Below are 15112 nucleotides of genomic sequence, written 5' to 3'. Positions count from 1 at the left end.
CGTACCCCGGTATGGCAGTGTCCCATTGATTATCTTCCTTCCACCAGGTTTCAGAGATGCCTATTATATCAATCTTTTCATTCAGTGCAATATATTGTCCAGAGTCACTGAATAATTTAATGAGTCAGAAATTCACACTTAGGATTCTGCAATTTTCTCATCTTGTCCTGGGTCAACATCTCCTTACTTGAAATATTCTTGGTATGATACGAAGGGAGAGCCAAGAATGAATGCACTGATTGATAACAGATTATTGGCATATGATTTGCTATTGATAATGTTACCAAATGGCTCCATGTTATAGGAAACAGAATAACCCTGGCCTGCCTCTTACTACTGCATGTACAGATATGCAGTTCAGATTTTTCCATTCATTTTCCCAAGAAAATTCATGCTTTTAACTAAGGCAAAAATTCAGGGTTTCTACAGAGCCAATGGTAACCCTATCTAGTGTATTTGTTTACAACATCCAATGACTTAATTTTTGGATAATTAGGACCAAGCAGAAGAAAACAGTAAAATTCTGAATGTTTCATTTGGTAACTGTGCAATCTCTATAGATATAAACAGAGAAAAAGACACTGGGCATTGGAGCTACAAAGACTACTATTGCCTAATTCCCTCTTGCCAACATTCCCAAGAGACTGCATTCTTCCTGATTCAGTTCAAAAGCTTTGGGTGCTGCAATGTTTTTCTCTACAATACACTTCAGTCATGACCTTTCATTCCTTGAAATGAGTCCAATCCCTTAAAACTAAGGAGAAACAATAGTACTTCTTCTACATGTTCTGATTTAAGAGTAGATCACAAAGTTACTAGCTCTGATAAATGGCTTGTCACACCTTCAAGTAGACAACACGCCTCTAAATATACTATAGGAGAGTCTGCACATTTACCTACCTCTACAATTGGATAAAAGCTAAAATGCCAGTACCATTTTTTCTTGGTGAAATGAGCTCTAAGGTGGTATACAGGTGGAAATGGATGGAATGTCTCTCTTTTCTCCGTGTCTCTTGAGTCCCCAGGTTTAACTCCAACTTTCTCCATGCATTGACCAATGACTAAGTCCTCTACATGGGTGGTGTGTCTGCATACTTTCTTGTTAAAGGCCTCCACAAAACGTTTCAAAGCCTCCTTGCTGAGGATATAACCTGCTCCCCCACTCATGTAACCCTGTTTGACATATATCTTGAAATGCTTGCCAAAGTAGATGGGTTGGTCAGGTGTGTAGCTGGACAGCAACCACCTCAGATTATCTACTATTACATATGTGTCATCATCAGCTTTCATGAACCAGTCGGCTTCCTCCAGATGATGCTTATACACATAATTAAAGGCTCTGATGGACTTCCAGGAGAGTTGGTTTCGGCCTTCCTTGGTCCCCAGGCCAATAGCAGGAAAGTCCTCATCATCGACAGAACTCATGAAAATGACAATGTTACAGTGTTGAGTCCAAGTGGCCTTCACATGTTTGGCTTTGGTTTCCAGGTTTTGGGGCCCAGTCATAATCCAACAAAGGATTCGAACCTTATTATAGAGTTCATCTCCAACGCTGCTGTCTTCTCCTGTCAAAAATGAGAATTTGAAGAATTATATGGAAATTGTAGACTGTACCTTTTAATAGAATCAATTGTGATAGATCAACAGAAGATGCTAAATTCAATCAAAGTTGATATAATCATCTCCTACAAACAGACATCTGGTAACTGTAAGTAGACAAGAACCTCTTAGCACATGTGGAGGGGCATTTTTGAAAGGATATCCAAGTTTGAATAGGGATGTCCATCTCACATGTATTTTCAAACATGATACAGACATCCATGCAGGGCAGAGGGTCAGCCTAGAGGTTAGTGCAGTGGACTGGAAACCAAGCGACCCAGGTCAAATTCCATTACAACTTGTTTTTGTAACTGTGAGCCCTCCAGAAACAAACATACCTACTGTACCTAAATATATAAGATACTGGCAAGCCTGAAAGCTACCGAAGTGGTGCTTACTTTAGCTGAGTGTACACCACTTCAGTAGGTTTCAGGTGATGGGGGAATTCAACTACACTGGGATAGACTGGAGTATTGGGCAATCAAACTGCACGAGGGAGACCAAATTCCTGGAGGCCACGAGGGACTGTTTCATGGAACAGCTGGTCATGAAACCAACACAGGGAGATGCCATTCTTGACCTAATCTTCAACGGACTAGGGGGACCTGCAAAAGAGGTGGCGGTACTAGCCCCACTAGTAAACAGCGATCACAACACGATCCATTGCAGGCTAGAAATTGGATCATCAAAGGTGAAAAGAACCACAACGACGACACTCAACTTCAAAAAAGGGAATTATGATGCCATGAGGAAAATGGTGGGAAAGAAACTCAACTGCAACACAAGGAAGATGGAATCCGTAGAAAAAGCCTCGACCCTACTCAAGGGCATGGTGCACGAAGCACAGAACCTGTGCATCCCCAAGTTCAGGAAAGGGTGCAAAAAAAATAGAACAAAAAATCCAGTGTGGATGACAAATGCAGTGAAAAAGGCGATAAGTGACAAGAAAGCATCGTTCATAAAATGGAAAAAGGACCAAACAAATGACAACCAAAAGGAGCACAAAGAACACCAGAGGGAGTGTCACCGAGTGGTTAGGAAAGCAAAAAGAGAATATGAAGAGAGACTGGCGGGGGAAGCAACAAACTTCAAATCATTCTTCAGGTACGTTAAGGGGAAGCAACCGGCAAGGGAGGAAGTGGGACCCTTGAATGATGGAGACAAAAAGGGAGTGGTAAAAGAGGAAAAAGAGATAGTTGACAAGTTAAATGAGTTCTTCACGTCAGTCTTCACGAAGGAGGACAAAACCAATATTCCGGAACCCGAAGAGATCGAAAATGAAGATCAGGATGATAAATTGGTCCAACTAGAAGTGAGCCAAGTGGATATCCTCAGGCAGATAGACAGGCTAAAGAGCGACAAATCGCCAGGTCCGGACGGCATTCACCCAAGGAACTAAGGAACGAAATAGCAGAGCCACTTCGACAAATATGCAACCTATCCTTAAAAACTGGAGAGATTCCGGAGGACTGGAAAATAGCAAATGTTACGCCCATCTTCAAGAAGGATTCAAGGGGTGACCCAGGAAACTACAGGCCGGTGAGCTTGACCTCAGTCCCGGGAAAGATGATGGAAGCGCTGATTAAGGACAGCATCTGTGAGCACATCGAAAACAATGGACAGCTAAAGTCGAGTCAGCATGGCTTCTGCAAGGGTAGGTCATGCCTCACAAACTTATTGTACTTCTTTGAGGGGGTAAACAGCCAGGTGGATAAAGGGGAATCCATAGACATCATTTACCTTGACTTCCAAAAAGCCTTCGACAAGATACCACACAAAAGACTGCTTAAGAAGCTATGGAACCACGGGGTGCAAGGGGAGGTCCACCGATGGATCAAAACTGGCTGGCAGACAGGAAACAGAGGGTTGGAGTAAAGGGCCATTACTCAGACTGGCAATGGGTCACGAGCGGAGTTCCGCAGGGGTCGGTGCTGGGACCGCTCCTGTTCAATATATTTATTAACGACCTGGACGCGGGAACAAAATGTGAGGTCATTAAATTTGCGGATGACACCAAGCTATACAGCAGGGTTAAAACCACGGAAGACTGCGAAGATCTCCAAAAGGATCTGACGACGCTGGAAGAATGGGCCAAAAAGTGGCAAATGAGCTTCAACATAGGGAAATGCAAGGTCATGCATGTAGGGAAAAAGAACCCGATGTTCACTTACAAAATGGGGGGATCACCGCTAGTGGTAAGTAACCTTGAAAGAGACCTGGGAGTGATAGTAGATACAACTATGAAGGCGTCGGCGCAGTGCGCCACAGCCTCAAGGAAAGCAAACAAAATGTTGGGCATCATTAAGAAGGGTATCACGACCAGGACGAAGGAAGTCATCCTGCCACTGTATCGTGCAATGGTGCACCCGCATCTGGAATACTGTGTCCAGTACTGGTCGCCGTACCTCAAGAAGGACATGGCTGTACTTGAGGGAGTCCAGAGAAGAGCAACTAAGCTAATAAAGGGTATGGAAAACCTCTCATATACTGACAGGCTGAAAGAGCTGGGGCTGTTCTCCCTGGAGAAGCGGAGACTTAGAGGAGACATGATAGAAACCTTCAAGATCATGAAGGGCATAGAAAAAGTAGACAGGAACAGATTTTTCAAATTATGGGGAACCACAAGTACAAGGGGGCACTCGGAGAAATTGAAAGGGGACAGGTTTAGAACAAACGCTAGGAAGTTCTTTTTCACCCAGAGGGTGGCGGATACATGGAACGTGCTTCCGGAGGCTGTGATAGGCAGGAGCACGTTGCAGGGCTTCAAAGAAGGTTTGGATAGGTTCCTAGAGGACAAAGGGATTGAGGGGTACAGATAGGAGTAGAGGTAGGTTATAGGGATAGGCGTGAGAGGCAAGTTATAGGAACAGTCAGGGACCACTGATCAGGCAATAGGCCTGATGGGCCGCCACGGGAGCGGACCGCTGGGCGATATTGGACCTCTGGTCTGCCTCATCGGAGGCAACTTCTTATGTTCTTATTTAAGTACAGTAGGTATGTTCCTGTTTCTAGAGGGTTTACAGTCCTCTGCATTAAACACTGGCTACTCTTCACACTCACTTTCTGCTCTGCTAAGAATGCCCATAATACCTGTAGTCATCAACTCTGGTATCCCCTTCCTGCTTCACTTTCAGGGGAGAGGGAAAGGGACAGTGACCACTGGAGTATTAAGGAGATATCATGCCTTAATCCAATGTATCACAAACTGTGTGCCATGGCACACCAGTGTGCTACACAAGATTTCAGGTGTGCCAAAAGACGTCGAGGAGGAGGAGAGGTGCCAGCACCAGCTGACTACCTACAGAACGTGCCTCTCAAGGTGAGAGGTAAATCCTGTCGGCAGTCAGCTGCCGCAAGCACTTCTCCTGCTCCCTGGCATCTTTCCTCCTCTCTGCACCTCTTCTTTTTCAGCAACCCCGCTAGTGGCTCAGAGCCCCATCTGGAAGGCGTCTGCACATGTGTGGACGATGACATGACATCACGCATGTGTGTGACGCTCTTCCGGGTGCCCTCGAACTGTGGCCGCTAGTTTAGTGTGCGGCGGCTCATAAAATTTGCCAGACACTGCCTTAATCCCTCCAGTGCACAGCTGCTCAAGCAGAGCACCTTTCTGTAACATGGACGTTCCTGAAACAGCTCTAAATGAGGATGTCCATCTTTCTAAACTTGGACATTTCTTCCCCTTCAGTAATTGTTGTTGGAGATCCAGATTTCAGGTCTTCTCTAGTCCCAACCCAGAACACGCCCCACTTGCTTTTGGATGTACTGCAGTATTAGACATCCCTGTTCTGCCTTTGCAAAATTGGAATTTGGACATATCAAGCACATAGATGTCCTTTTCAGCCTTTGGAGACAACTATATGCTTTGCAAATGAGCACCTTGATCTGCAAAATAGCTATTTACTGAGACTCCATCATCTCTCTACCCTTATCCTCATCATCTGGGCTGTGGCTCACTGGTTGAGCTGCTGCCTCTACACCCAGAGGTTGTAAGATCAAATTCCAGTGCTATTCCTTGTGATCCTGGGCAAATCACTCAATCCTCCAGCACCCACCACTTTGAATCAGTTTTGAAATGCCAAAGCAACAGAAAGGCAGTATACAAGTCCATTTTCCCTTTCCCTGTATTTGAATTCTGTTACTATTTTGGTTGCTATTACATTTTATTTGGTTTTATTGTTAAAAATGTTTTTATTGAGCACAACAAAAAGCCAAAAACAGAGGTACAAAAAACAGCAAGATCAGCCCATAAGCAACCCACCTCCCCCCAATTCCACCCCTCCCCCCAACCCCCTTTATTTAGTTTTATATCCCGTCCTCCCAGAAGAGTTCAGAACGGGTTATCTACTACCATTCAAATCTTGGGAATAATTTTTGATTCAAAACTATCATTTCATTCGTAAATTTCAAGCATAATACAAAAAAGTTATTACAAACTACATTTAATACTTTCTATATCACATCTTATGCTCATCAGCCATTAATATTCTTGTTCAATCATTTGTTATCAGTATGCTTGACTACTGTAATTCTTTATATTATGGTATCAAACAAAAGGACTTAAATCGTCTTCAACTGGTACAAAATACTGCAATAAAAATGATCACCGGGAAAAAGAGATTCGATCAAGTCACCCCTTTATTAAAATCTTAACACTGCTTGCCCATCAAACATCGTCTTAACATATAAGATCTTACTTCTGATTTTTAAAACCCGAGTAAATGGATCTCCATCCTATTTGGAAAATTACCTAATTCTGTACACACAACCTCATACTCTCGTACCCCTCCAACAGAATTTACTTACTGTACCATCTCACAGACATTTATTTATTTATTTTTAAAATTTCTATACCGTTTTTTCCAAAATGGTTTACAAGGAGTTACATACTGTATATACCTGAATATAAACCGGGATTTTTAAAATGGGGGTCCCGGTTTATATTTGGGTCAATACCCCCTCCCATAATTTTTTAAGGCCGCCGCAACCAGGCTCTGTCCCCCTCCTCCTCCCTGCCATATCTTCCTAACTCTGCCGATCTGGTGGTGGTGCAGGGGACAGGAGCAAGCTTTCTGAACTCCTGCCCCGCTGCTAACCGGCTGCGCGGATCCACTTAGTCCATCTCAGTGGCACGAGAAGCAGCGCGATTTGGCGCTGCTTCTCGGCGCTGAGTGGCTTCCTACTGGCTCCTGCGAATTCTCGCGAGAAAGCTTTCTGCTGCCCGCTGCACTTCCACCAACGATCGGCAGAGGACCCGCTGCATCTCCACCAGATCAGCAGAGGTTGGAAGATAGGGCAGGGAGGGGAGACAGAGGGCAGAGCCTGGGAGGGAGAGTTCAGCACCTGACAGGGAAGGGGAGGATGGAAGGATGCTGTGTGCAGAGCCTGGCAGGGGAGGGGAGGATGGAAGGGTGCTGGGCGCAGAGCCTGACAGGGGAGGGGAGGGGAGGAAGGAAGGGAGCTGGTTGCAGAGCCTGATGGGGCAGGACACTTGAATATTAAGCTGCCCGACTTATATTACAGTCAACCATTTTTCCTCCTTTTTGGGGGGAAAAAGGGGGCCTTGACTTATATTTGGATCGACTTATATTCGAGTATATATGGTATATAAAATATTAACAGTCTATTCAAAATAAAAACAGACAAATTCAGCCTTACATAAAATCAGTTGCTCAGAGAAATGCATCTACAAATAGTTGAGTGTTTAATATTTTCCTAAATGAATTCCTTTCTCCACATTTTCGAATCTGGCCAACAAGGCCATTCCATAGCTTGACTCCTGCAAATGTGAAAGTCATGGCATTTGTTTTCACATATTATGGTTAGCCTTTGTTTTCAGCAGTACGGCACTTTCTTTTTTTTTTTTTTAAATCTTTATTCCTTTTTATTTCTTTCAACAAGTGTACAGTATTATTACAATTAATTTACATAACACACTTGGCATTCTTAAACAATATTATTACACATGTTTTTATTCCCACCCTTTTCCATATCAATAAAATATTCCTTCCAAATTTATATATAATTATACATCCCTTTTTGATAATACAATTAATCTGACATGAAATCTGTCCCTCCCCCCATCCTTCTTCCTCAAACACTTTAAACATTTTATTATACCCAGTAATGCACAACAATAAATATCCCATCCTATTACATATATCTCCTTATTTTTCATAACAACATCTTTCCAATATTTTTCCCTCCCTATCCCTCCCATCCCATCCCATTTCTATATATTATCCCCTAAGGAAAAAGAATAAACTTTACTCGTTATAATATTCAATTAATGGCCTCCACACCTCTTGAAATCTTTTAAAATACCCCCTCTGTATCGCAAAAAATCTTTCCATCTTATACATATGACAAACTGAGTTCCACCAAAAATTACAATTCAATCTAGAACAGTCTTTCCAATTAGTTGTTATCTGTTGAATTCCCACTCCCGTAAGAATCAACAATAATTTATTGTTTGCTGCAGATATTTGGCATTTGGCCCTCATACACATTCCAAAAATCACTGTGTCATAGGATAAAGCCACATGACTCTCCATCAACATATTAACTTGATCCCATATTGATATCCAAAATGCCTGAATACATGGACAATAAAATAAAAGATGGTCTAGAGTTCCAACTTCAATTTTACAATGCCAGCATCTATTAGACTTAGAGCAATCTAATTTTTGTAATCTAGTAGGGGTCCAGAATGCTCTATGCAACAAAAAGAACCATGTTTGCCTAATAGATGCTGACATCATACCTTTAATTCTCCAAGACCAAATACGTGGCCATTGAGATGCATTAATCTGATGCTTAATCTCAATGCTCCAAATATCTCTTAATCCATTTTTAGGCTTCTTATTCAAATAATTAGATATAATTTTATACCACTTTGCGGCCTGGTGACCCAGAAAATCTGCCTGGAAACATAAGAATTCTAAGCTGTAATGATCATTTAAAGATTTCCATTCAGGGAACCCCACCTGAATAGCCTGCTTCAATTGCAACCACTTATAACTTTGTTTTTTATTCAGACCATATTTATGTTGCAATTGTGAAAATTCAAGCATCTTATCATTATCAATTACTTCCGTTAATGATCTTATACCTGCTTTAATCCAATCTTTCCAGACAACCTTAAACCCGCCTATTTGTATCTTGGAGTTTACCCAAATAGTCTGTTGTTTCGATTTTAAAATAGAATCAGTAGTTAATTTGTCTACAAACCTTAATGTTTTCCAAGTATCCATTAATACTCTATTGTCCTTACGTATTCTAGGCACCTTTATACCAAGCAAAAGATCAAGCCTAAGTGGAAAGATAAGTGATCTCTCCACCCTTAACCACTCTGGTAATTGTTCCAAAAGCTCTGGGAGGACCCAATACATACCTTGGCGCATGATATAGGCCTGATGATACCTATAAAAATTGGGAAAATTTACCCCACCCTAGTACGGCACTTTCTGAATGCAGGGATCTTTGTGGTTGATAAAGGGACATCATATTCTTAAAAATTTTAAAGCATCGTACCATATAGAAATTGATGGCATAACATAATTGCTTTGTATTGAATTCGAAACATAACTGGCAACCAATGCAATTGTCGAAGATATGGAGTATTATGCTCATATCTTGATGTTCCAGTTATCAATCTGGCCGCGGCATTCTGGACCACCTGCAATGCCCTGTACCTGGCTTTGGTTATTCCCAGGTACAGGACATTGCAGTAGTCCAGCCGTGACAAGACCATTGCTTGTACAACAGCACTAAAGTTAGAAGGTGATAATATTGGTTTCACACGGTACAATAAAGGAATCTGTGCAAAACATATTTGCACTGTTTTTAACACTTGACAACTCATAGTAAGTCTGGGTCCAATTTTACTCCCAGGATTGTCATTGACTCCCTTACCAGTAATACCTCATCCATCACTTTCAATGTTTTTGGCCAATTAACCTGGTCAGATTTTCCCACAAACATTACCTCAGTCTTTTCTACATATCACATATTCAACCATCTGAGATTGCATCTTTTCAGTTGTTGCTCCACAATTATGGAATGCGCTTCCAAACCATATTCGAATGGAACTTACCATCGAAAGATTTAAAAATAACTTAAAAACATTTCTTTTTGTGAATGCTTATGAATGATGGGCTAAAAACTTCGATCAGAGCGGACTTGTTGAGAACAGTCTAGGACTAAGCAAAAGTAACAACTTTGAAACTCTTTCTTTCTTTCTATCCTATAGACTGTATTTCTAATTTCTATTAGATTTTTAAACTTTATTTTTTATGTAAAACAATTGTTATTGAACAGGTAGAAGAAAAAAAAATTACAAAACCACCAGAGGTATAAGAATTGTGCAAGAGATATACAACAACATTCTCCAATTCCTACTCCCCCTCATAGCCCACTCTTCCCCACTCAACTCCCCAAATCCCCACTACTACAAAAAGTTTCAATGTATACAGAGTTAAAGGGCATCTGTCACACGAAACCAAGTCGATGGACAGAAGTACAGTAACCCAAAATACAACATGATACCACAGAAAGAACAATGAGCAGGAAAAGAAACCAGCAAAGTGCCAAAAACTCAACCCTATCCAGCGGGAGAGGCCCAAACAAATTGCATAGTAAACACTGCAAACAGAGCCCTGTACTCTTATGAACCCAGAGATATAGAAGGCAATGCCTCCCCCCCGGTACTGCTCCCCCTTCCCCAGAAAAATAGGATACAACACTCAAAAAGGCAAACAAACAAACAAAAAGAAGGGTCTGAAGGAAGACATAGGAGATCCACTGCTGGGGAAAGGCAGCCCCAGAGCCACCGACCCCCCCCACCACTCAAATCACCTCAGACTCATAAGGCATTCAGAATCATACTATGGGGTCTAGGAGACAAAGAATAGGTATAGGGTCCCCAGACTCGCAAAAAGAATTTAGACTGTCAAAAAGAAGCATTAACCTGACCCCTCTCAAGCAATACCAAAGCATGTAACCGATTGCGCCATGCCCAATAAAAGGGGGTGGGGTTATCCAACACCCACTCCGTTAGGATAACCTTCTTAGCCACCAATCCAACCTTCCACAAAAATAGGCTGCCCACACCAGGCGGCAATCGAAATGCCTCAAATTTAGCCAAGAGAAATCCCACTGGAGTGAAAGGTATAGAGCAGCCCAATAAACCCTCCAAATATCTGACCACCCGTCTCCAGAAAGACTTGACCACCAAACAACTCCAAAAAGCATGAAAGAAGGACTTGGGGCGGTGTTACATTTCTCACATTGATCTGAGTCCGCCAAGCCAGAATGATATAATTGCACCCGTGTGAAATATGCCCTGTGTAACACCCGAAATTGACATTCCCGGAGTTCAGCAGAAACTGAGATAAGACCTCCCATATCTAAATCCGTTGGCAGCAAACCCAATTCCGGAGCCCAATGAGTACATAAAGACTCCTAAGATCTAGGCAGACCCAGCAAACACAAAGCCTTATGCAGCGCCTATACAGAAAGCCCCACATCTTCAAATTGGGCAAAGAAAGTGTGAAGCCGGTCTCCCAAGCCCATTTGCAGACCTTCCACCTGCAAGGAATGTGCATAAAGGTCCAATTGTAGATAAGCAAAAACAAATCAGTGGCCAGAACTCCCTCCCTGAGCTGAAAAACCCGCCAAGAGGGAAGAGTCTCAGCCTGGGTGAGTACATGTGCCAAGATAGTCAGACCCAATTGGTCCCATCATCGAAAAGAAGCCGAAGAGCGACCGGGCAAGAACTGAAGATTCTCTTGCAGAGGCAAATGATTAGACATCTCTGCCCCCCCCCCCCCAAGTCCAACACCAAAATCTTCCAGATATCATGCAGAGATCCCAATAAGAGACTAGAACGTAAGTAGGAAGAGAAGACCGAGGGACATGCAGCAGAGGGGATAAATGCCAAGGATGATAATACGCCAGTTCATAAGCAAAACAAGTATAGATATCTTGTTCCAAAATCCAATCCCCAAAGTAACGAAGTAAGCAGGCCTGATTGTATTTCTGCATATCGGGGACACAAATCCCCCCCCCCCCCCCTTGAGACCAAGACCCTATCAAATAACGAAATGCCAGCCTTGTTTTTTTTCCCCATTCCATAGAAACCGAGCGATAAGTTGATATAACACACAAAGATCTTTTTGCAATAAACAGATAGGCAACAGTTGCAGGACATATAACCACTTTGGAAAAATAATCATATTAAAAAGGTGTATACGGCCATGTATGAAGAAGGGAAAATATTTCCAGCTATCTAGACCAGTGATTCCCAACCCTGTCCTGGAGGAACACCAGGCCAATCGGGTTTTCAGGCTAGCCCTAATGAATATGCATGAGAGAGATTTGCATATGATGGAAGTGATAGGCATGCAAATTTGCTTCATGCATATTCATTAGGGCTAGCCTGAAAACCCAATTGGCCTGGTGTTCCTCCAGGACAGGGTTGGGAACCACTGATCTAGACAATGATGAGTTTAATCAAGAAGCAGTTGTAAATTAGTCTGTTTGAGTGAGGTAACTGAAGAGGTTAACTGAATACCTAAATACCAAAAGGCCCTAGCTTCCCATCGTAACGGGAAAATCCCCAGCCAAGCAGCCCATACCTCTGGAAATGTTGGGAGCATCAAAGCTTTATCAAGATTCAACCGAAAGCCAGAAAAATCCCCATACTCAGCCATCACCATCAAAAGAGCAGGCAGAGTCTTGACCGGATTAGTAAGATGCACCAGATCATCATCCACAACGGCCGAGATCTTAAATTCCACCTGACCAATACGAACCCTACTAACATCAGGATTCTGTAAAATCTCTCTTATCGACGGATCCAGGGTGAGAACAAACAGGAGTGGAGAGAGAGGACACCCCTGCCGCATTCCCTTCTGGATCACAAAGGACTCATAAAGGAGGCCATTAACCCATATCGCCGCCAAAGGCAACGCGTAAAGAGCAGAAATTGCATCAAACAGAAACCCTCAAAACCGTAGTGGCATAACGTAGCAAACAGGAAAGGCCAAGAAACTCTATCAAAGGCCTTCTCTGCATCAAAACTAACCAGCAGAGAAGGCACGCGGAGGGAAGTGACAAATTCCAGAGAAGTTAAGATACGATGAATGTTTCTAGTCACCTGTCGGTTCCTGACAAAACCAGCCTGAGAATCATCAATAAGGTCCAGAAGGACTCGGGCAAGTCTATTAGCCAAAATTTTTGCCAAAAATTTTACCTCCAAGTTAAGGAGAGATATCGGACGGTATGAGCCCAGCAAGGAAGGATCTCAGTCCGGCTTTAAAAGCACCACAGTGTATGCTTCACGCAGTGACACGGGCAGGGACCCGCATAAACTCCACATAAACATTGAAGGTGGAAGCCAAGATTGTTGTGATTTCGAGCGAGAGCAATTTGTAGAACTCAACTCAAAAACCATCGGGACCTGGGGCGTTCCGTAGATGACTAGATTGAATTGCCAAAGCAACTTCCTCAGCCAAGATAGGCGCATTCAACCGCTGTTGTTGAAGAGCTGACACACCAGGAGTTGGAATATTATCCAAGTAGAGGGCACTTGGCAGTTCTGGCTCATCAGAACTCGCATACAACCTCTGATAAAACGTGCAAACAACTTTCACAATCTCAGCTTCAGAGCTAACTGACCCCACCCCATCCACCTGAAGAACCCGCCGAGGGTCATCCGACGTGTGCACCAAGTTAGCCAAAAGCCATCCACCCTTGTTACCGTGTAAATAAAATTGTTGTTTGAAATATTAGAGAGAACGAGAAGTACGAGCTTGCAGCAACTCATTCAAGGAGGCCTGGGAGGCCAACAAATTACTTCTACGCAGAGGAGTTGGATTACAAGCATACCACATGCAGTCAGCTCGCACCTGCTTTTTCAAGCGCAAAATCTCCTGATCCCGAGCCTTCTTCTTGAAACTAGCATACGCAATAATTTCCCCATGTAACACAGCCTTGCATCCCAGAATAGAACTACTGAATGAATACTTCTGCTCGGTCTTCACCTGCGAGGCACCGGGGCACGGTCCGCAGTTGCAGGCAAAGCCCAGCGTGGAAGACCCGTTTCAGAATTTCGAGTTCACACCTGGCGATGTCTACTACGAACTGGCAAGACTCAAGGTGAACAAAGCCATGGGACCGGACAATCTACACCCCAGGGTGCTCAGTGAGCTGCATGATGTCCTGGCAGAACCGCTATCAGGACTCTTCAATCTCTCCCTAAGTTCGGGGAGAGTCCCCATAGACTGGAAAACAGCTAACGTCGTTCCACTGCACAAAAAGGGTTGCAGGGCAGAGGCTGCAAACTACAGACCGGTGAGTCTCACATCAATAGTATGCAAACTCATGGAAACACTAATCAAACGTAAATTAGACGCAATCATGGATGAGGAGAATCTACGGGATCCCAGTCAACATGGATTCACCAAGGATAGGTCCTGCCAATCCAATCTCATCAGCTTCTTTGACTGGGTCTTAAAACAGCTAGACTTGGAAGAATCCTAGACGTATACCTAGACTTCAGCAAAGCTTTCAAGAGTGTCCCGCATCACATGCTGTTGAGCAAGATGAAATCAATGGGGCTGAGAGAAACACTAACTACATGGGTCAATGACTGGCTGAGTGGCAGACTTCAGAGGGTGGTAGTTAACGGTACCCTCTCTAAAACATCGGAGGTGACAAGTGGAGTACCGCAGGGTTCATCTTGGGCCCGATCCTTTTCAATATATTCATAGGGGACCTAACACAGGGGCTTCAAGGTAAGATAACGTTATTCGCTGACGCCGCCAAACTATGCAATATAGTGAGAGATGGCAATTCACCCGATAGTATGACACATGACCTACATTTGTTGGAGCTTTGGTCCTCGACCTGGCAGCTGGGCTTCAATGCTAAGAAATGCAAGATCATGCACCTCGGCAGCAGAAATCCGCGCGGAACTTACACCTTGAATGGTGAGACCTTAGCTAGAACTTCAACAGACCGAGACTTGGGAGTGATCATCAACGCAGACATGAAAACTGCTGATCATGTGCAGAAGGCTTCATCTAAGGCAAGACAGTTGTTAGGTTGCATCTGCAGGAGTTTCGTCAGCCGGAAGCCTTAAGTCATAATGCCATTATACTGAATCATGGTGAGACCTCATTTGGAATACTGTGTGCAATTCTGGAGGCCACACTACCAAAAAGATGTGCTGAGAGTAGAGTCAGTGCAACGGATGGCCACCAGGAGGTCTCGGGGCTCAAGGATCTATCGTACGAGGAAAGGCTAAAAAATTTGCGGATGTACTCACTCGAGGAACATAGGGAGAGAGGAGACATGATCGAGACGTTTAAGTAAATTACCGGCCGTATCGAGATGGAAGAAGAGATTCTCTTTCTCAAAGGACCCTCAGCCACAAGAGGGCATCTGCTCAAACTTAGGGGCAGGAAATTTCATGGCGACACCAGGAAATATTTCTTCACCGAGAGAGTGG

General features: G+C 43.5%; 1 protein-coding gene across 3 annotated transcripts in view; it reads right to left on the bottom strand.

Moving 5' to 3' along the window:
• Window positions 1-15112, bottom strand: part of LOC117358039 (glycoprotein-N-acetylgalactosamine 3-beta-galactosyltransferase 1-B-like) — a 93814-nt gene that overhangs the window by 15830 nt on the left and 62872 nt on the right. For all 3 annotated transcript variants that reach the window (XM_033939455.1, XM_033939456.1, XM_033939457.1), the window contains exon 3: window positions 901-1565. In XM_033939455.1, coding sequence (XP_033795346.1) covers window positions 901-1565 — 665 coding nt within the window. The remainder of the gene's footprint in view (window positions 1-900; window positions 1566-15112) is intronic.

This window comes from Geotrypetes seraphini, chromosome 3 (assembly GCF_902459505.1).
Source record: "Geotrypetes seraphini chromosome 3, aGeoSer1.1, whole genome shotgun sequence".
Taxonomy (NCBI): Eukaryota; Metazoa; Chordata; class Amphibia; order Gymnophiona; family Dermophiidae; genus Geotrypetes; species Geotrypetes seraphini.
Note: the sequence above shows the minus strand (reverse complement) of the source record. Positions and strands in the feature narration are given on the sequence as shown.